Genomic DNA, 21196 nt, shown 5'->3' with positions numbered 1-21196 from the left:
AGAGACACATACAGACTGAAAGTGAGGGGATGGAAAAAGATATTCCATGCAAATGGAAATCAAAAGAAAGCTGGAGTAGCAATTCTCATATCAAACAAAATAGACTTTAAAATAAAGACTATTAGAAGAGACAAAGAAGGACGCTACATAATGATCAAGGGATCGATCCAAGAAGATATAACAATTGTAAATATTTATGCACCCAACATAGGAGCACCTCAATACATAAGGCAAATGCTAACAGCCATAAAAGAGGAAATCGACAGTAACACATTCATAGTCGGGGACTTTAACACCCCACTTTCACCAATGGACAGATCATCCAAAATGAAAATAAATAAGGAAACACAAGCTTTAAATGATACATTAAACAAGATGGACTTAATTGATATTTATAGGACATTTCCTCCAAACACAACAGAATACACATTTTTCTCAAGTGCTCATGGAACATTCTCCAGGATAGATCATATCTTGGGTCACAAATCAAGCCTTGGTAAATTTAAGAAAACTGAAATTGTATCAAGTATCTTTTCCGACCACAATGCTGTGAGACTAGATATCAATTACAGAAAAAGATCTGTAAAATATACAAACACACGGAGGCTAAACAATACACTACTTAATAACGAAGTGATCACTGAAGAAATCAAAGAGGAAATCAAAAAATACCTAGAAACAAATAACAATGGAGACACGACGACCCAAAACCTATGGGATGCAGCAAAAGCAGTTCTAAGAGGGAAGTTTATAGCAACACAATCCTATCTTAAGAAACAGGAAACATCCCAAATAAACAACCTAACCTTGCACCTAAAGCAATTAGAGAAAGAAGAACAAAAAAAACCCCAAAGTTAGCAGAAGGAAAGAAATCATAAAGATCAGATCAGAAATAAATGAAAAAGAAATGAAGGAAACGATAGCAAAGATCAATAAAACTAAAAGCTGGTTCTTTGAGAAGATAAACAAAATTGATAAACCATTAGCCAGACTCATCAAGAAAAAAAGGGAGAGGACTCAAATCAATAGAATTAGAAATGAAAAAGAAGTAACAACTGACACTGCAGAAATAAAAAAGATCATGAGAGATTACTACAAGCAACTCTGTGCCAATAAAATGCACAACCTGGAAGAAATGGACAAATTCTTAGAAATGCACAACCTGCCAAGACTGAATCAGGAAGAAATAGAAAATATGAACAGACCAATCACAAGCACTGAAATTGAAACTGTGATTAAAAATCTTCCAACAAACAAAAGCCCAGGACCAGATGGCTTCACAGGCGAATTCTATCAAACATTTAGAGAAGAGCTAACACCTATCCTTCTCAAACTCTTCCAAAATACAGCAGAGGTAGGAACACTCCCAAACTCATTCTACGAGGCCACCATCACCCTGATACCAAAACCAGACAAGGATGTCACAAAGAAAGAAAACTACAGGCCAATATCACTGATGAACATAGATACAAAAATCCTCAACAAAATACTAGCAAACAGAATCCAACAGCACATTAAGAGGATCATACACCATAATCAGGTGGGGTATATTCCAGGAATGCAAGGATTCTTCAGTATACACAAATCGATCAATGTGATACACCATATTAACAAATTGAAGGAGAAAAACCATATGGTCATCTCAATAGATGCAGAGAAAGCTTTCAACAAAATTCAACACCCATTTATGATAAAAACCCTGCAGAAAGTAGGCATAGAGGGAACTTTCCTCAACATAATAAAGGCCATATATGACAAACCCACAGCCAACATCATCCTCAACGGTGAAAAACTGAAAGCATTTCCACTAAGATCAGGAACAAGACAAGGTTGCCCACTCTCACCACTATTATTCAACATAGTTTTGGAAGTTTTAGCCACAGCAATCAGAGAAGAAAAGGAAATAAATGGAATCCAAATCGGAAAAGAAGAAGTAAAGCTGTCACTGTTTGCAGATGACATGATACTATAAATAGAGAATCCTAAAGATGCTACCAGAAAACTACTAGAGCTAATCAATGAATTTGGTAAAGTAGCAGGATACAAAATTAATGCACAGAAATCTCTGGCATTCCTATACGCTAATGATGAAAAATCTGAAAGTGAAATCAAGAAAACACTCCCATTTACATTGCAACAAAAAGAATAAAATATCTAGGAATAAACCTACTTAAGGAGACAAAAGACCTGTATGCAGAAAATTATAAGACACTGATGAAAGAAATTAAAGATGATACAAATAGATGGAGAGATATACCATGTTCTTGCATAGGAAGAATCAACATTGTGAAAATGACTCTACTACCCAAAGCAATCTACAGATTCAATGCAATCACTATCAAACTACCACTGGCATTTTTCACAGAACTAGAACAAAAAATTTCACAATTTGTATGGAAACACAAAAGACCCAGAATAGCCAAAGCAATCTTGAGAACAAAAAATGAACGGAGCTGGGGGTATCAGGCTCCCTGACTTCAGACTATACTACAAAGCTGAAGTAATCAAGACAGTATGGTACTGGCACAAAAACAGAAAGATAGATCAATGGAACAGGATAGAAAGCCCAGAGATAAACCCAGGCACATATGGTCACCTTATCTTTGATAAAGGAGGCAGGAATGTACAGTGGCAAAAGGACAGCCTCTTCAATAAGTGGTGCTGGGAAAACTGGACAGGTACATGTAAAAGTATGAGAGTAGAACATTCCCTAACACCATACACAAAAATAAGCTCAAAATGGATTAAAGACCTAAATGTAAGGCCAGAAACTATCAAACTCTTAGAGGAAAACATAGGCAGAACACTCTATGACATAAATCACAGCAAGATCCTTTTTGATCCACCTCCTAGAGAAATGCAAATAAAAACAAAAATAAACAAATGGGACCTAATGAAACTTCAAAGCTTTTGCACAGCAAAGGAAACCATAAACAAGACCAAAAGACAACCCTCAGAATGGGAGAAAATATTTGCAAATGAAGCAACTGACAAAGGATTAATCTCCAAAATTTAAAAGCAGTTCATGCAGCTCAATAACAAAAAAACAAACAACTCAATCCAAAAATGGGCAGAAGACCTAAACAGACATTTCTCCAAAGAAGATATACAGGCTGCCAACAAACACATGAAGAAATGCTCAACATCATTAATCATTAGAGAAATGCAAATCAAAACTACAATGAGATATCATCTCACATCGGTCATAATGGCCATCATCAAAAAATCTAGAAACAATAAATGCTGGACAGGGTGTGGAGAAAAGGGAACACTCTTGCACTGCTGGTGGGAATGTGAATTGGTACAGCCACTATGGAGAACAGTATGGAGGTTCCTTAAAAAACTACAAATAGAACTACCATATGACCCAGCAATCCCACTACTGGGCATATACCCCAAGAAAACCATAATTCAAAAAGAGTCATGTACCAAAATGTTCATTGCAGCTCTATTTACAATAGCCAGAAGATGGAAACAACCTAAGCGTCCATCATCGGATGAATGGATAAAGAAGATGTGGCACATATATACAATGGAATATTACTCAGCCATAAAAAAAAATGAAATTAAGCTATTTGTAATGAAGTGGATGGACCTAGAGTGTGTCATACAGAGTGAAGTAAGTCAGAAAGAGAAAGACAAATACCGTATACTAACACATATATATGGAATCTAAGAAAAAAAAAATATGAAGAACCTAGAGGTAAGACAGGAATAAAGACACAGACCTACTAGAGAATGGATTTGAGGATATGGGGAGGGGGAAGGGTAAGCTGTGACAAAGTGAGAGAGTGGCATGGACATATATACACTACCAAACGTAAAATAGCTAGCTAGTGGGAAGCAGCCGCATAGCACAGGGAGATCAACTCAGTGCTTTGTGACCATCTAGTGGGGTGAGATAGGGAGGGTGGGAGGGAGGGAGGCGCAAGAGGGAAGAGATATGGGAACATATGTATATGTATAACTGATGCACTTTGTTATAAAGCAGCAACTAACACACCATTGTAAAGCAATTATACTCCAATAAAGATGTAAAAAAAAGTGGCTTTCTTCTATTTGAGGCTTTCCTCGCCTAAAATAAATAAATAAATAAATAAATTACCATACAATCAGGAATTCTACTCCTAGGTAATCTATTCAAAATATACGAAGAAGTATGTCCATACAAAGACTTGTATACAAATGTTCCTAGCAGCATTATTCCTAATCATGGAAATAATCCAAATGTTCATCAGCTGGCTAATGGAGAAACAAAATATGACATATATTCATATGACGGAATATTAATTACTCAGCAATTAAAGGAATAAAGTACTGACAAATGCTAGGACACGAATGGAGCTCAAACACATATGATAAGTGAAATAAATACAAGCTAGATGTATACTGTATGATTCTCCACCCCCTCCACCCCCAACAGCACGGCTTGCGGGATCTTAGTTCCCTGACCAGGGACTGAACCCGGACTACAGCAGTGAAAGCACTGAGTCCTAACCACTGGACCACTAGGGAACTCCCTGTAAGATTCCATTTATATGAAATGTCCAGAAAAGGCAAATCTTTTAAGACAGAAAGCAAATTAGTGGCTGCCTCGGGCTGAGGTGGAAATAGGAAATGAATGCAGACAGGCACAAGACATTTTTCTGGTGAAAGAAATCTTCTAAAACTGAATTGCGGTGATGGCTGAAAAAACCTGTATGTGTACTAAAACCCATTTTATTACACACTTTAACAAAGTGAGTTCTATGGTATATAATTAGACCTTAACAGAGCTCTTTTAAAAGTAAAAGATTATAATGACCTTATAAATTGATGAGTATTCCCTCTTTTTTATACTTTGAAATAAAGTATGATTAGGAACATAATTATTTACTCCTTGAATGTCTGGTACAACTTGCTAGTGAAAAATAGTCAGGAACTTGTGTTTTCCTTGTAGGAAAATTAAAAGTTGATTTCTTTAACAAATGTAAGACTATTTTAGTGTTCCTGAATCTGTTTAACCTAAAGCTTTCAAATGTACTGGCAAACACAGAAAAAAAAAAAAGAAGCAAGAAGGGAGAAAGAGACTATGCAAGGAGATGAAAATGTCAAAAAACTATCAATATCCAGGGAAACTTAAGAAATTTCTGTATCTATGAGACAAGAACAGGATGCCATTTAAAATAAAAATTCAGAGAAAAGAAAAGAACATTTAGAAATTAAAACTATGAAAGCAGAATTTAAAAATTCAACAGAAAGGTTGAAAGCTTTGAGTTTAGGAAATCTCCTAGTACAGCAAAATGATAGAGATGCAAAATACTTAAGAAAAATTAAGAAAATTAAAGGATGAGTCCAAAAGGTCCAACATTCAAATAATAAGAGTTCCAGAAAACAAAGAGAAGGAAATTATCAAAAAATAATTCAAGAAAATTTCTCAAAACGGAAGGATTTGAGTTTCTAGATGGAAAGAACCCACGACGTAGTCAGGACACTAGTTGAAGAAAACAAGCCTAAATGACACAGAACCTTAGGATAAAGATCCAAAAAGTTTCAAGACAAAAAGTACAAATTAAATACAAAAGGTTAATAACTGAGTAACTTTGAATTTCTCAGGAAAACCAATGGAGAGACTTCCCTGGTGGTCCAGTGGCTAAGACTCCACACTCCCAATGCAGCAGGCCCGGGTTCAATCTCTGGTCAGGGAACTAGATCCCACGTGCCACAACTAAAGATCCCGTATGCCAAAACTAAGACCCAGCGCAGCCAAATAAATAAATAAATAAATATTTTTAAAAAAAGAAAAGAAAGAAAAAGAAGAAAGAAAACCAATGGAGACAAAAAGAAATTCTGAGGGAAAATAATCCTCACCTCATATCTGGCTAAATGTCAAATAAATTTGAGGGTAGACCAAAGACTTTCCAGACATGCAAAGACTGAAAGAATGTACCTCAAGCACTTTCTACGGAAAAAGCAGTCCATAAACAAAGGAATACACCAAGAAAAAGCCATGAGATCAATTTCTGGTTAAAAATGAAAGACTGAACACATGCATCTATTTTTACACCCTCCAGAACGACAAAACATTATAAAAAGGAGATTTTAAAAAATTCACAATGATATGACTCAAAACAAAAGCAACTAATCAGGACAGAGTTTTGGTGAGGGGGCATGAAAATGTTCTGATATTGGATAGTGGTGATGGTTGTAAAGTTCCAGGAATACGATAAAAACCACTGAACTGACTGGGAAAGGGCACCTAGCTCCATATTCCACCTGACTTCAACTCCCTCTACTCTCTTTCTACAAATGGACCAGCTGTCTCTACTAGAACACATAATTAAAAAGCATATTCAATATCTCCCTCCTACAAAGTAACCTGTTTAATCTCCCCAAAATGCTTATCCAGTCCTTTTTCACATTACGCTCAGATCAAGCTCCCTATAGCTTCCCCACTATCCCAGTCGTACTTGTTGGGACCCAAAGATAAATTTAATGCTTCTTTCATGTGATAGACTTTATTCAAAGAGTTAAAGGATGCTACCAAATCCCCTACTTCAAGCTAAATATTCCTCATTCCTTTAACTGTTTCTCACATGGCTCAAGTATTACCATAGTCCTGTTTATTCTTATATGCTCCTCTGTATCTCATTTAGAATGTGGTCCCTAAATCTAAACACAATACATGCACTATCATATGACAGGTAATACATTTTTGGAGAATACATGAATAAACAGAAAAGAATGAACACTTTAACCATATCCCTTTCCAATATTCCATTTCTATTACTGCAGTTTGTGATTTAAAAGCATTTTTTTGGCATCCATAGCCCATTGACTACTCATACAGCTCCTCTTGCTAAGAAAAATTTCTACCACCTTTTAAAAAAATTAATTAATTATTTACTTATTGACTGGTTGATTGACTGATTGATTGCTGCGCCGGGTCTTAGTTGTGGCATGCCGGCTCTTAGTTGCAGCATGCATGCGGGATCTTGTTCCCCAACCAGGGATCGAACCTGGGCACCATGCATTGGAAGCATGGAGTCTTACCCACTGGACCACCAGGGAAGCCCCTCTACCACCTTTTAACATGTTTTTCTTTAGGCTTTTTTTTTTTTTTTTTTGTAGCCTTTAGGCTTTTATCACTGTAATTTTGTATTGAACAAAACTGCACACATGAAGAATATAAAATCTAAGCTAGACAAATGCTTTGGGCCTTAGTTTTTACATCTGGAGAATGTAAACAACCTGTGCCATCTAGGTCATGAGGTAGTGAAAAGCATGAATTAAAGCAATTTATTTGGAAGTACAATGAAAACTATAAAATATGAAAGCTTAAGTTTCTATTAGGACTCCACTTCTAATTTTACCAATGATGGTTTTAGATGGCTTAGGAAAGCCTGCACAAATACCTCCTGAACAAGTTTAATGAAGAATCCAAAACATAAATATCTACTTCAATTCCCTATGTCCTCAATCCACTGTATCACCACACAACAGAAATGTGTGTGAGAATTTCAGAAACCATACAAATATTTCATGCTCATGGCAGTTAAGGTTTACTTTATAGTTCAAAACACTAAGAAATTTAATAAATACCTGTGGTTCAAAACCCATGTCAAACATTCTGTCTGCTTCATCTAAAACAACATAAGTCACTCTTCGAAGATTTGTAACCCGACCTAACATGAGGAAAAAAAATAAAGACAAAAAGAAAACTAAAAATCAGTCACAATTCATTTTATGACTACCAAAATCTTTAAAAAACTGTAAAGGGAACTAAAATGCCTGACTTAACCAGAGGGGTGAGTTAGGTATCTTTAAACAGTGAAAAGAAATTTTGGTTTACAATATCTTATCTACTGGCAAATACTTTCTGACAATGGGTATATGAGGCCCTTTATTTTGTCAAACTCGTCTCTTGCATACCATCATAGGGCCTGAAGAACCTGTAAAATTCAGAAAACAGCCCTCTCCAAAACACATCATAAAACTAAGACTGAGATGGAGCATCGAGCCACATCAGCCATTATCTGACAGCATCACCTAGGAAAAAACATATTAGAGATTACAGCGTATGTGTGGAAAGCAAGTTCCAGTGCTAACTACTTCAGACGCAGAAAATCTCTCTTTACAATACTTTATGTAGTAAATAACCTACTTATATACAGTTAGAAGCTTCTAATGGGCATGTCAAAACATAAATAAGAAGCTATTCAATATCACTAGGTAACTAACATATTACACAAAAATTTTAAAAACCAATGTATTACATAGATACATTTTTCTATACAAAGATACAAATCCTATTTTACACAGTGCTCCCACTGGTTTAAATAAATGCAACTGGCTTCTTAGCCAGAAAAAACTAAATACATAGACAGGAAACCCTTTCTAAAGGATTAACACAAGCATTTCTATCAATTGTTGATTCAATCACCTGGCAAAAACATGTATAAAACAGTTATTAAATATAAACCAAAAGGACAGATAAAGGGAAAAGATAAAATTAATCAAGATGAATTTCAGGAGGAGACAATCAATGCAGCATTGAGAAAAAACAAGGAATTATTTCATTAGCATTCAATCCAAAACTTTTCATATGCTATACAAGCACAATGACTTATCAATACCAATGTCACTTTACCAACTTCATGTAGAATTAGAATTAAGAGTACACAGAAATCCAAGCAAAATGCTATTAGAAACATGCATTACTCAAAGTTTTAAATACTCTACGATATATATATACTGAATACTACAATGGAAACGTTTGAAAGCATTTTCTTCAAAAAACAGAAATGTGCCAAAATAAATGCTTTCTAATATTTAAGTATTCCATACTAACATGTGCAGCCCCAATTAGTTTTGCAAGATTGGGAACAGCATTAAATTACCTACCTTTGATGGTTTAAGTCTCGGAAGCCCAGTTCTATAAATCTTGAAGGGCCTTTCTCCACAGAAGTTAAATAATGTCAACAGTTTAGTAACAGTTTTGATAGGGAATAATTTAACAAAGCACAACATTTGAGCTAAAAACATGCAAATTTACAAAAGATAAATTTTCTTGAAGCTGCAAGATCTTAACTTATCTAGTATTGTAAGAAAGTACTAGCTCCTATGGAGAAAATGTCTAAATTGTACAATTAAAAAGAAATAGTCCCCCACCCTTTTAGAAGCAAAGCTAGGCCAAAATTGAATTAAGAATCCATGTTAAGTGCTTAAAAAAAAAAAAAAATCAGATGGAGTAGTTGTGAAAAAAAAATTTTTTAATTAAATTGCAAAAATATTATGAATACTTGCAACAAAAGCTTGTTACAATACAAATTTCAAGATATTACAGCTTCAAGAAGAAATGTAGAAACCTTTGGTGGTTTCTTGTTTCTGCTTTAACAAAAATGTACAGAATTCAAAAAGGAGAAAAGAGAACAAAAAAACGAACAACAACAACAACAAAACCCCAACACCCCTGACTTACCACTGTTAGCTGCTAACATGTCAATCATTCGACCAGGTGTGCAAACAATAATTTCAGCACCTCTTTTCAGCTCAGCAATCTAATAAGAAAAGATGAAATTTTATAGTGTATTTATCACTAATGCTTCTTTACAAACTTGAAAATACTGACTGAGGTCCTTGCAGAGCTCCATAACATAAGACAGCCAGGTCTGATTAGAAGACACCAAAGCCTCCTGCTTAATTCTTTGGAATGCTGGAGCACTAATAAAGGAATAGGAAGCAGCAGAAAGACCACATGATGCTGTAACTTTGAAATCAATGAAAACCAGAGGTTTTTACCAATTTTAATTTGACATAACTCCTCAAAACCAAGAAAGGAATATGAGAGAGCAGTAAATAAAGAAATTTGATAGATCAATGTTTTTCAAATTGAGATTTGTTTCCATTAGTGAATCACAAAATCAGTAAGTCACAACCTGCATTTTAAAAATGAAATAGAATGGAAAACACTAGACTTTGTTAGACATTATAAAACTTTGTTTGACTTCTATATAAATATGCATGCATGTACCACCTTATTTTGTAACTGTATTTACTACAGGCTATGGCCAAAATAACTGACACAGATAAACTTAGAAAACTAAGTTCAAGCGTTTAAAATAGCATTGGGATAACAAAAGCAAATATTCCCAAGATGTGTCTAAAATCTGAGAAGTCCTGGTGGTTTGGGGGTTAAATATGTTCAGAAAACGCCACTTAATTTATCCCATTTTTTTCTAGCATCACAATATACATTAGCTTATTAACAACTAAGAAGTCTTGCAGAAAAGAAAATTTTAACTTTGCATAGTCCAACATTTCCAAAACTTATCTGACCACAGAACCCAGTATTTTTCCTTCTTCTAGTTAAAGCAAAATATCTGATGACTAGCATTCTTTAGAAGACATGTGGAGAAATGCCAATCTAAAGAGAGTGAATGAAGGTATGTTTAAATAATTCTCACTAAAATCATTTAAGAATGCAGATGAAACTCTGATATTAATACACCCCACTCAAAACCACCTTTTAAAGATGTCATTTAGATTAGAGGAAATAAATGTTGATCCAGGAATCATAAGACCTAGATTCTAGGACAAAGTCTTACTAAGCTAAAGACTTTGGTCAACTTAACCTTTCTGAACATCTGTAAAATGGAAAAAATAATCTGCTTCCTTGAGCAGGGAAAGACAAGCACGGGAAAGCTAAGATATGAAAATGACTCAAAAATTCTAAAATATAACTTTAACATAATTCATTCTTACTATTATTTTCACACCTCATTTTAAAGATTTTAGAAGCAATCAATACAGAAAACACTAAAGCAAAAAATCACTTTTACATTATTAAGTCATTCAATTTTTAAAAAGACTGGAAAAACTGAATGTTCCTTTTATAACTACCTGCTCACTGATTCCTGTTCCTCCATAAACACAGACCACTCTAAGGCCCAAGGTCTTCGAAAACTTCTTACATTCTTTAGTAATTTGTAAAGCCAGTTCTCGAGTTGGAGTCATGATGACAGCTGAAAAGATAAATGTCAAAAGCCTAACCACCAAAATTCTTGAGAGGCTAAGCTTTATAGTGTTAAATTTAACCTCTGCAATCAAGTTCAGATCTTAGTCTAAATTTTGTTTTAATTTGTTTTATGCACCTTTGAGAATCCTATTTCAAAAGTTTTGTAATAGCAGAGATTGTGGTGAAGGATAATTTTAAGAAGGTTTTAAGAACATGCTATAGGAAGATAAATGAGAGTTAAATACCTTACTCAACCATCAGGAAAATACTTGGTTGAAAAGAATGCAAATCATTCTCAACTGCAAATCACAGAGCAAAGATAATCAAGTGACTCACTGTGCTGAAGAGCCATGCCGTGGCTTCCGGAAACAACCTTGGTCTGAGGGGCACAGACAGAGGAGAAATATACTGTGCCCTCTGTTGCCAAGAGAGGAGTTGAACAACTTTCCAAAACCCTACTCAAATTTGGAGAAGAGATCTCTGCCAAATGAATCAAGAAAACTGAATCTAAAGACCTAATCCTGAATGAAATGTTGGCACTACAGCCTTTTAAGGCCAAAAAAAGAAAGAAAAGAAAAATACACTTCCCTACAATCTTCTATGTTGAGTTTATAGATCCACTGATACGGGCTAAGAACAAACCTCAACATAAATAAACAGATAGATGCACGAGGAGTCTACCTGCCGAGTCAGAGTTTAAAAACTGAGCTGTGCCAGGAGAGGCTGTTTTTGTACTTCTGAGATGTCACTCCAGAGCTCTGAAGATTCTCACTCCACCTGCTGGTAAGGGGAAATCAGCCCCAAAGTGCCAAATTTATAAAGGAAATGTACATAAAGACATCTTTATTGTTATAATTAACATTACAAAGCATCAGGTCTTTCTGATTAACGGACAACGAAGTTGTTAACTGAAAAAATAGTTTAATGAAAGGAATTGTACCTATTGGCCCCTCTCCTTCTTCTAATGACCTCTGATCCATGATGTGTCTAAACATAGGCAACAGAAAGGCAATGGTCTTTCCACTTCCTGTCTTGGCAATACCAATCAAATCTCGTCCAGACATTATAGCAGGAATCGCCTGGGTTTGGATTGGCGTAGGCTTTTCATACCCATGCCTTAAAAAGCAAACCAAAGGAAGACAAGGTAAGAACTGTGATCTCTGGGTCCCTCAAACTGTAAAAGTTTTCCAAAATGTATATCCATACAATGAAAAGGAATGAAGTACTGAGACACTCTACATCATGGATGATGTAGAAATATTTGAAAATACTATGCTAATTGAAAGAAGCCAGTCACAAAAGACTATATTAGTATGATCTTATTTATATGAAATGTCCAGAATAGAAAAATCTATAAAAATAGTAGATGAGAGGTTGCCTAATGTGGAGGAGAAAGGAGAAAACTGACTACTAATGGATCCAGGCCTCTTTCGGGGATAATGAAAATATTCTAAAATTAGATTACAGTAATGACTGCACAACTCCATAAATATACTAAAAATCATCAAATTGTAAACTTAAAGGGTAAATTTTATGGTATGTAAATTATATCTCAATAAAGCTGTTTAAGAAAAAATAATCAAGTTTTCCCATTAGAGTAAAAATGTAAGCAGAGGAATTATTTGCATAAAGGGCTATTTTTAGTAACAAGATATTGAAAAATGTGGACAACTACTGAACACTTACTTTTTGAGAGAATTTAAGATCTTCATAGAAATCCCACACTGAACCCAAGATTTAATTGGTTTGGGGCAACCTTTTCCCTTGACAATAATGCCCTCCATTTCCAACCGAAATACATTCACTTCTACAAAACAAAATCCAGATTAAAAACTCTTAAATATTGTTCTAATAGTGCCTTCTACTTTTCAGTGAGGCATGGAAAGATTAAAAATTTTCAATTCTTTTCTAGTGCTCCTGAAGATAATTCCATAGAAAAGCTACGTGACAAAGCACTGAACAGCTCAGAGAGACAACTAAAGCGATTACTGTTGCAACCAATTAGGAACAAAAGAAACACTCCAATTTCTACAATTTGGCTTTTATTTTGACTTAAATTGTACCAGCAATAAAAGAACAATGATTGACAAGTAATACAACCACTTGTTCTTTAAGCAAGGGTTGCCCAGATTATCCTTATTCTATCAATATCACACAGATTCACATTGGTTCCTAACTCTCAAATATCAGAAAAGGTTAACAATATTTTATTTGCTAACTTCACATGAAGAGTATTTTTGATGCTAAAAATCTCAACTACATGAGCCAAACTAATTTTTCCTCATTTTTTTTAATGTTTCCAAAAACACACTAATTCCTCACTGCTCCAAATCTTTGCGGATGTTGTCCTACCCTCTAGAATGACTTCTCGCCTTCTAGTTCCCTCTCATTTCTCCAGGTAAGCCAGGCAAATTCCTCCTACTCATGCATCAACTCACAGGCCTATCAACATTCCTCCCAGGCAAGGTGAAGTGTACTCCCTCTGTTCCCACAATAACCAATAAATGAATAAAAAAATTCTACCCTCTTGAGACATTTTTGCCAGTTCTGGAACTTCAACATAAAAGTTTTTTCTGAATTGTTCATATTCAATTTTTCCATGATCCACTGGTTCTAGAAGCTTTCTCTGCTTTGTCTGATAACCTGTAAGGGCAGTCTGAAGATCAACTTCTTCCTCCTCTGAAGAATACTATAATTAAAAAAGAAAAATTAAGAGCTAAATCCATTACTACTTTCTCCTATGGGAAGAAATATTCCTAGTTTTAAAGATCCTCCTCTCCTACAAAATATTCTTTGGCTTTTACTTTATTTTCTGAATTTTCCAACTTAGTTTATTTTTTCTTTGCCCTTATAGAAAGCTATAATAACAATATAAAGCTAAAATAAAAAAATAATTTTAACACGGTTTTAATAAAGTTTTCCTATAGTTTTCTCTATATAAATCTTTACAATGAGTGCTAATAGGAAAAAAAAGTTAATTTATTCTGTCACTTCATTTCTTCTCTCCCTATTCTATGTCTGGGATGAGCTGATGAGGGACAAGCGGGAATCAAAAAGTGGGCATACACTTGTGCAGCAACATGGATGAACCTAGAGAATATCATACTATGTGAATTTAGTCAGACAGAGACAGACAAATATTATATGAGATCACTTATACGTGGAATCTAAAAAATAATACAAATGAATTTATTTGCAAAACAGAAACAGACGCAGAAAACAAACCTAGGGCTATCAAAGGGGAAAGGGGAAGGGGAGGGATAAATTAGGAGTATGGGATTAACAGACACAAACTGCTATACATAAACAACAAGGATTCACTGTATAGCACAGGGAACTATATGCAATATCATGTAACAACTGAAAATGGAAAAGAATCTAAAATATATATATATGTATATATGTATGTGTTTGTGTGTATGTGTATATATATGTATATATACCTACAGACAGATATATATATCTGAATCACTTTGCTGTATACCTGAAACTAACACTGTATTATAAATCAACTATACTTCAATTAAAAAAAAAAAAAGTGGGCATACAGCAAGAGGTCAAAGATGTTAGAATGTTCTACCAATTTGAATATGCGGCTACAATACTGTTGAGAATAGCAAGAATTTCTCCTAAGAGTAACTGAAAAGCACACTTCCATCAATGCTTTCTTATAAATACTTCTAGGACAGTATCGCAAACAAAGTCAAAAATGAATGAAGGGGGATTCCCTGGTGGCGCAGTGGTTGAGAGCCCATCTGCCAATGCAGGGGACACAGGTTCGAGCTCTGGTCCGGGAGGATCACACATGCTGCGGAGCAACTAAGCCCATGTGCCACAACTACTGAGCCTGTGGTCCAGAGCCTGCGTGCCACAACTCCTGAGGCCTGGGCGCCTAGAGCCCATGCTCTGCAGCAAGAGAAGCCACTGTAATGAGAGGCCCATGCACCGCAGCGGGGAGTAGCCCCCACTCACCACAACCGGAGAAGGCCCGCACACAGCAACGAAGACCCAACGCAGCCATAAATAAATAAATTTTAAAAAATTAATGAATAATTACCTCCATGGCATCCTGGTCATTCTCCATTAGCTCACCTTTCTTCTTATCAGAATCTACGACTGCTTTTTTGGTTGTGACAACAGTGACAACTTTTGTGACTGTTGGCCCAGACTTCTAAAAAAAGAATATAAAATGTAAAGTTGAAACACAAATTATACACCAAATGAAACACAATGATAACTGTCACAATTTATAATTTGAATTAACTTAGTTGTTAGTGACAACCTAATGAAAAAACAAAAAGTGGTCTGCTTTCTCCTTACTGACTTGCTTGAATTTAAAAATGTAGGTACTTCCCTGGTGGTCCAGTGGTTAAGAATCTGCCTTCCAATGCAGGGGATGTGGGTTTGATCCCTGGTCGGGGAACTAAGATCCCACATGCCACAACTACTGAGCCCGCACGCCACAACTAGAGAAGCCCACAATCCCGCAACTAGAGAAGCCCACATGCCGCAACGAAGATCCTGCATGCCGCAACTAAGACCCGATGCAACCAAATAAATATTTAAAAAAAAATTTTTTTTAATGTAATACAATTTCATTATATTTTGTAACACATTAATAATATAGGTAATGCAGTATATAATATATAATTTTATATAATATTATGTAATATAATTTATTTTAAAAATACTACTAAATGGTACTTTTCACTCATTCAACAAGCCAAATACTATTCTGGGACCTTAGGATAAATCAATAAACAAGACAGGTGCGGTAAAGATCACTGCTCTTGGGACAGTTTTAGAAGAAGGAATAAACACAACAAAAAATTAATTTATATAATTTTTCAAAAGGTAATAAATGCTTTTAAGAAAAAGAAAAACTAGAGTAAAGAGGATCAGGAGCATAAAAGATGGGAGTGCTGGAGAAGGACCTATTCAGGGCTTACTGAAGAGGACCTACTGAAGAGGACCTACTGAGAAGGCAACAAGTAAGAAAAAATACTAAACAAAGATGATGGCAGTTAACAGTGACTTCTAAAAGAACATTTGCAGTTAAAATTCACTAGTATCTCTGCTATTTAGAAAAGCACTGACACTTCTGAGATGGGGAAGGAAACAAAATCATTAACTTTATAAAGCCATGCATGTCAGCAGTAGGTCAATGCACCAATGAATTCAAGTTACCCAATTAGGAATGTAAATCTTTAAAAATAGGAGAAAATTCCATACCTTTTCATTTCCCCCACCACCTTTCACACTTCTCATATTAAACTTTTTTACTTCCTCTTTCACTTCTTCCATGTAAGCATCTAATGGATCTAACTCCTCACCCTCCATTTCATTTCCTTCCTTTTCAGCCTCTGCAGGATCATCTTCATCATCTAAAATATCAGAGTACACTTTCTTTGAATTTGTGTTTCAAAAGGAAATACTTCACAATGAGACCACACACCCCCCCCAATTAAAGCCTTTTCTCTTACTACCCAAACACCTTCCTTACCAATTAACACAGGCACAACGCAGTTCAAATACTCACACTGGCAAGGTTTTAAATCCAGCAGGTATTAGTTTTGAATAATACTAATAAAAGAAATAAATTATAAATTATTAAACTGAAAGAGGAAGAAAGACTAATATGTCTAAAAAATGGATCTCCAGTATTGTTTTACAACTACACTAGCAGAAGCAGAACTAAAAACTCTGTCTGCTAAAATGGTATGTTTATTTCTTACAATTATGTTTCTTTAAATGACACAAAGAAAAAATAATAGCACATTCTTAAAGACAATCTAATGTTTTTTACATAACTAAGATATCATCACCACTTAAAGGTATAATCCATTTATCTATTTAGTTCAACTTTCACAGAAAATGAAAAATTCACAGGAATTTTCACAGAGAAAATGGAGCAAAATTCCCTTTTCCTATAATATCTCACACTCTTCCACTTTACTAAAATCTTAAACATCAATATCAGATGTGGAGGGGAAATGTTTCTCTTATAATTTATGAAAAAATCAGAGGGACTTGAAAACATGCCCTTAACTTACCCTCATTACTAACACTGGAAGTAAAAAATTAAAGAGCTATTTACTGACTATGCCCATAAGCACCTAACTCTCCACTCTAAGGTAAAATCAGTGATCCTTACCAAACACTACTATACAATTTTAAAATTTAATGTAAACATTAAAAGGGGCGTTTAAAAATCTCAAAATGAAACTAGTGATTCTACTTCTAGGTATATACCCAAAAGAACTGAAAGTTGGAACTCAATCAGATAGTTGCACACCAATTCTCATAGAAGCATTATTCACAATACCCAAAAGACGGAAACTTATATATGCAGCAACAGATGAATAGGTAAACAAAATGCAGTATATATGTACCATGTAATACTATCCAGCCTTAAAAAAGAAGGAAATTCTGAGACATGCTACAACATGGATGAAACTTGAAGACACTTTGCTAAGTGAAATAAGCCAGACACAAAAAAGACAAATATTGTATGATTCCACTTATATGAGGTACCTAAAATAGGCAATTCACAGAATCAGAAAGTGGATTTGAAGTTACCAGAAATGGGGGGGAGGGGGACAGGATGGAGAATTATTGTTGAATGAGGTACAGAGTTTTTGTTTAGTTCTGGAAATGGACAGTGGTGAAGGCTGCACAACACTGTGAATGTGCTTAATTGTCACTGAATTGTACACTTAAAAATGGTTAAAATAGTAAACATTATGTATGTTTTTCCACAATAAAAATGGCCTATTACTCATAATTCTAGAATATTCTACATGAATTGTTATATAGTCTATTAGTCTAACAAATCAATATACCATCATCATCTTCTAAACTCCACTTTTTCCCTTGTTTCATCTCTTCAATTTCCTTTTTCAGTTCCCCTATGTTTTCCATGGCCTTTTTACGTTGTTCTTCCCGCCATTTCTCTACCCTTTCTTTTCGCTTTCTCATTTCTTCTTCTAGCTTATTCTGGTCAAAGTTCTTGGGGGGAAAAAAAAGAGAAACAGAGAGAGGGAAATAAGGATCAACAATTTTACTCCAAGTGACATTCCAGATAACTTCTCCAAAGTATAAAAAATGGAAAAATAGATGTACACAAAACTCCTGAAAATAGATGTACACAAAACTCCTAAATTTAGACCAGATTTAGATCATACATCTTTTAAATATATTCAGGAATAAACTAGCAAAATGAAATCACAATAAAAAGCATCTTCAACTAAGAAAGCAGACACACTTCAAACACCATAAATTAATCTCATTTTAGTTACAAGCAATATGCACACATGAATTCAATTTCTCCCTCTAAGTGGAAACTAAATGAACTAGCAAAGTTCCCTAGTTATTAGTTATTCTCAACTTTAAATCCTCCAAACTCCTCCAAGACTGCCTCCATGAAAAGCAATTTTCTATTACAAATTACTGAGTAAATGAAAGCTATTTATCAACATGATTAAGAAGTTTTGATCTTTTAGCCTTTAGGTCTAGGTTTCCTAGGAACAGCCATTCTAAAGCCTGTATCAAGATTATTAATAATACTCTCAAAAGGAGAGAGCAAATCATTTGCACAATCATAATCAGGGACTTAAAGATTAAGCATTATAGAAATCAAAATTTTAGACACGCTACCTTACAGGTAGTTATGGAAATACACATGTATAAAAGTCAAAGAAAATATTAATAAATGATAATGATGATGGCATTTTGGGCACCTAGGATTACAGAGAATTATTTCTGACTTTCCAAGTATTTTATAATACAGTTATATTATGTTTGTATTTTTAAAATAAGTTTACTTCTTAAACAAACAAAAAGCTTTGATCCTGAATTTATATCCTTTATAATAATTCCATCCTCTCTGAAGATGAGCCCCAGAAAGCTCATGTGTTTTTCTCAAGATCACCCACTCATTCAAGACTAGTAGAAACTAGATCAGAAACCAGACTCCCAGACTTCTTGTGTTATATCTTTTCTTAGATACACCGCTCAGAAAGCAGGTCCCTTAAAAAAAAAAAAACACTAAACAAATAGAACTCAAAAAAAAAAAAGAAAAAAAAGTGAAGCTATAATATATTCTAAAATGGGCAAAAGATATGACTAGGCATTCTAAGAAAAGTGCAAATAGTAAATAAACTTAAAATATCTTATTTAATAGTTTACATTATGTTCACAGCATTTAAAAATATTTACTCATATTTAAAGATATGTAACTCAAAATAACAAGAAACCAATTACACTGGCAAAAATTAAAATTTGAAATATCCATGTTAGCAAGAATGTGAAGAAACAGACATTTTCATATGTCTAAAATTGTAAAACTTATACAACTTTTTTGGAGAGCAATTTGATACTATTCATCAAAATGTTAAATGTATACAGCCAGCCCTCTGTGTCTGTGAGTCCACATCCTCAGAATTCAACAAACTGTGGATCAAAAGTATTCAGGAAAAAAAATTCCAGAAAGTTCCAAAAATCAAAACTTGAATTTGCCCCATGCTGGCAACTGTTCACATAGCATTTACATTATGTTTACAACTATTTACACAGCATTTATGTCATATTAGGTATCATAAGTAATCTAGAGATGACAATGTATGCAGGGAGGATATGTGTAAGTTATACTACATCATTTTATATAAGGGACTTGAACATCTGAAGATTTTGGTATCTGCAGGAGTCCTATAGCCAATGCCCCTAGGATACTGAGGGAAAGCTATATATATATATACCCATTGACAAAGTCATTTATTTTACTGATACCAATTTACCCTATACTATATTCACAAAACACATGTGTACAAGAATTAATATATCATTGTTTATAACTACAGACTGGAGACAGCCTAAATATCCATCTACTTTTTTTCAACAAAACACTATGCAGGCATTACAAACAACAAGCTCTACCTCTGTATGCAGCTACAGAAAGATATCCAATATTTAACAAACGAAAACAGAAAGGCATTCTACTTCTTAAGTTAGATAGTTCGTATACTGCTATTTATTACTCTTAAGACCTTACATATTGATAAAATAATTCATAATTTAAAAGTGACAAAAAGCAAGGCACAGAATAGTGCATATAGTATGATCACATTTTGCACATAAAATTAGATAATTTGTATAGATATGCAACTTTTTTCTGAAAAATTTTCTCATGGGACAACTATTATTTTACCTGTTTATTTTACAAATCTATTATCATTTACTTAAAAATAAAACACACAGCATTAAAAAACAAGAATTTGTCACTACAGAAACAAATTTGATATTATACGATTACTTATGTTAGTAAACATACACCGGCATCCTTTTCTTTTTCATCCTCTTTGTCATCTTTGTCTTTTTTCTTCTCTTTAGAACTTTCCCCACTATCTGTTTTCTCTTTGGACCTAGACCTACCAAAAAAGAGAGAGACAGAGAGGGACATCATCTATTTGTTTTTGGAAACATTAATTTTAGAATACTTAGACTTGTATTTTACTTTTTACGTAAGAAAGAAACTTCCAAGAGTCAACTGAATTTTTATATACCATTAATAAACACTTTGGAAATAAAATGAAGAATTAATCCCATGAAACTAACTGCAAATATTATTAGATATCTGGAAATTGACCAAAGGAAAACTGGACACAGCATATAAAAATAATTACAAAATTTAAATAACAAAATTAAAATTTAACAAATGGAGAAATACACGAAGACATTAATAGTCTACAAGACAACTGATATATGTAATAATATTTAAAATCCCAACAGGCGGGGCTTCCCTGGTGGCGCAGTGGTTGAGAGTCCGCCTGCTGATGCAGGGGACACAGGTTCGTGCCCCGATCCAGGAAGATCCCACATGCCGCGCAGCGGCTGGGCCCGTGAGACATGGCCGCTGAGCCTGCACGTCCGGAGCCTGTGCTCCGCAACGGGAGAGGCCACAGCAGTGAGAGGCCTGCATACCGCAAAAAAAAAAAAAAAAAATCCCAATAGGCTTGCATTTTGACCCTACTTAGGGCATCTAATAATGAATAAAATCCCTTAATTGTAATGTAATCAAATTAGTTGACCTTTTTCCCTCCTTTATGATTGGTGCTTTTTAAAGCATCTTAGAAATTTTTCCAACTTTGATGAAGATACTCTAGAGGTAAAGAAGATATTCTCTAGTACAAACTCCTAAAAAGT

The 21196-nt window shown here is 34.5% G+C and overlaps 1 protein-coding gene across 2 annotated transcripts in view; it reads right to left on the bottom strand.

Moving 5' to 3' along the window:
- DDX46 (DEAD-box helicase 46) overlaps positions 1–21196 on the bottom strand; it is a 59067-nt gene that overhangs the window by 31253 nt on the left and 6618 nt on the right. For both annotated transcript variants that reach the window (XM_029217438.1, XM_029217439.1), the window contains exons 4-13: positions 20325–20421; positions 17839–18004; positions 16229–16380; positions 15054–15167; positions 13520–13685; positions 12683–12803; positions 11937–12112; positions 10882–11003; positions 9461–9539; positions 7582–7664 (exon numbers count right to left, since the gene is read on the bottom strand). In XM_029217438.1, coding sequence (XP_029073271.1) covers positions 7582–7664; positions 9461–9539; positions 10882–11003; positions 11937–12112; positions 12683–12803; positions 13520–13685; positions 15054–15167; positions 16229–16380; positions 17839–18004; positions 20325–20421 — 1276 coding nt within the window. The remainder of the gene's footprint in view (positions 1–7581; positions 7665–9460; positions 9540–10881; positions 11004–11936; positions 12113–12682; positions 12804–13519; positions 13686–15053; positions 15168–16228; positions 16381–17838; positions 18005–20324; positions 20422–21196) is intronic.

The sequence above is a fragment of the Monodon monoceros genome, unplaced genomic scaffold (genome assembly GCF_005190385.1).
Source record: "Monodon monoceros isolate NGI ecotype Baffin Bay Population unplaced genomic scaffold, NGI_Narwhal_1 Super_Scaffold_12, whole genome shotgun sequence".
Classification (NCBI taxonomy): Eukaryota; Metazoa; Chordata; class Mammalia; order Artiodactyla; family Monodontidae; genus Monodon; species Monodon monoceros.
This window is presented reverse-complemented; position numbering and strand designations above follow the sequence as displayed.